This window comes from Helobdella robusta (assembly GCF_000326865.2).
Source record: "Helobdella robusta unplaced genomic scaffold HELROscaffold_4, whole genome shotgun sequence".
NCBI classification, from domain to species: domain Eukaryota; kingdom Metazoa; phylum Annelida; class Clitellata; order Rhynchobdellida; family Glossiphoniidae; genus Helobdella; species Helobdella robusta.
In genome coordinates, this window is record NW_008704902.1 from 8,054,078 (window position 1) to 8,055,404 (window position 1,327).

Here is a 1,327-nt window from a genome sequence, read left to right on the forward strand (position 1 = left end):
TTACGTCATATTAAAAAAGTCTCGACAAAATGGTTTAATTCTGTTGGTGATTACATCTGTTGTAATAGTCTCCTTTATGGAATTTTAGATGAATGACTTGATAAATTGCAACTACGCTTGCTGAATTTAAAAAAAAGTTTAAGACATATATGTTTGATATTTTTTGCAGTGGCAGTAACCTAATGATTTTTATCAATGAGCGTTAGTTCTGAATTATAATTGGTGCTATATGAATGTTGACAATAATAATAATATTTAAGAGTCTTCAAGAGTGAGATTCTAAAAAGCAGACAGTTGAGAGTAATGGACAGTGTTGCTCGGCACGGAACCGTTTTGTATGTTAAATTACACTTAAAGAGCGGACTTTTTGAAGTAACGACATGCGGACATGCTTTTCGGTACAAAATGACTTATAGTCTTTAAGAGCTGACATGTTATAACCAAATATTATTTTAAAATTTTACAAAAATGTGCAAACAAAACTTTATTAACCTTTAGTTCGCTTTTTAAAAAGTTCCTTTACGTTTCATTTATCGTGATCACATTAATTTCGTCGTTAAAAACTCGTTCATCATCGATAATGGCATGGCAAGTAATAAAAAAATTTAGTTGTACAAAGATTGGATAATAAAAATAGCATTAAAAAGATTGTAGAAAAATTATAATGCGGAAATGCACAAATTTTGAACGTTCGCGAAAAAAACAAACGGCAACGGATACCAAAATGAAGAGAAAGAAGAGGCACTCAGCCAAGAAATCATATCTACAAGGTGGCATTAGGATGTGCCTGGAAACTAACATATTATTCAATTCGTGAGGGCAATAAAGAAATGTTTAAATTTTCTGAATCCATTGAATTGAAATGAGATATTTAAAACTATTTGTAATTTGAAACAGATAACCTTAATGTAGATAAATAAAAATGTAAACCTGTTATTTGAATTTTATAATTGAAGGTTAATATTGAGTCTTCAGGAAGAGACAGAGAAGTGAGCAGTATGATCATTCCCCACTGATGTCCTCTTTTAAGGGCTTTTATTGTAATGCTAGGAATCTTTGAAAATGTGAGAATGCACTTTTGGCTTAAATGGCCTAACCCTGTTTCAATCTTCGTTTAGCGTCCAGAGACCCAGTTCCCCGAGGTAGGACGTTGTTTTCTTTGCCATCAATTTTTTGTGCCAATTAAACGATCAGTTGCATCCATTTCATTTAAATTTAGAGCTTTCATGTCTTGCTCGATTGTTTGCGACCAGGACTTCTTTGGACGGCCTTTGGGACGTGTGCCAGGTACTTCCACATCTGCAAGAGAAGTTATGGCACTGTTTCC

General features: G+C 33.2%; 1 protein-coding gene across 1 annotated transcript in view; it reads right to left on the reverse strand.

The window, feature by feature from the left end:
* HELRODRAFT_162932 (hypothetical protein) overlaps window positions 1-390 on the reverse strand; it is a gene marked incomplete at both ends in the record, with an annotated part of 4,014 nt that extends 3,624 nt beyond the window's left edge. Inside the window, one exon of the mRNA XM_009024983.1 lies at window positions 365-390. Coding sequence (XP_009023231.1) covers window positions 365-390 — 26 coding nt within the window. The remainder of the gene's footprint in view (window positions 1-364) is intronic.
* Between the last annotated feature and the right edge of the window lie 937 nt (window positions 391-1,327).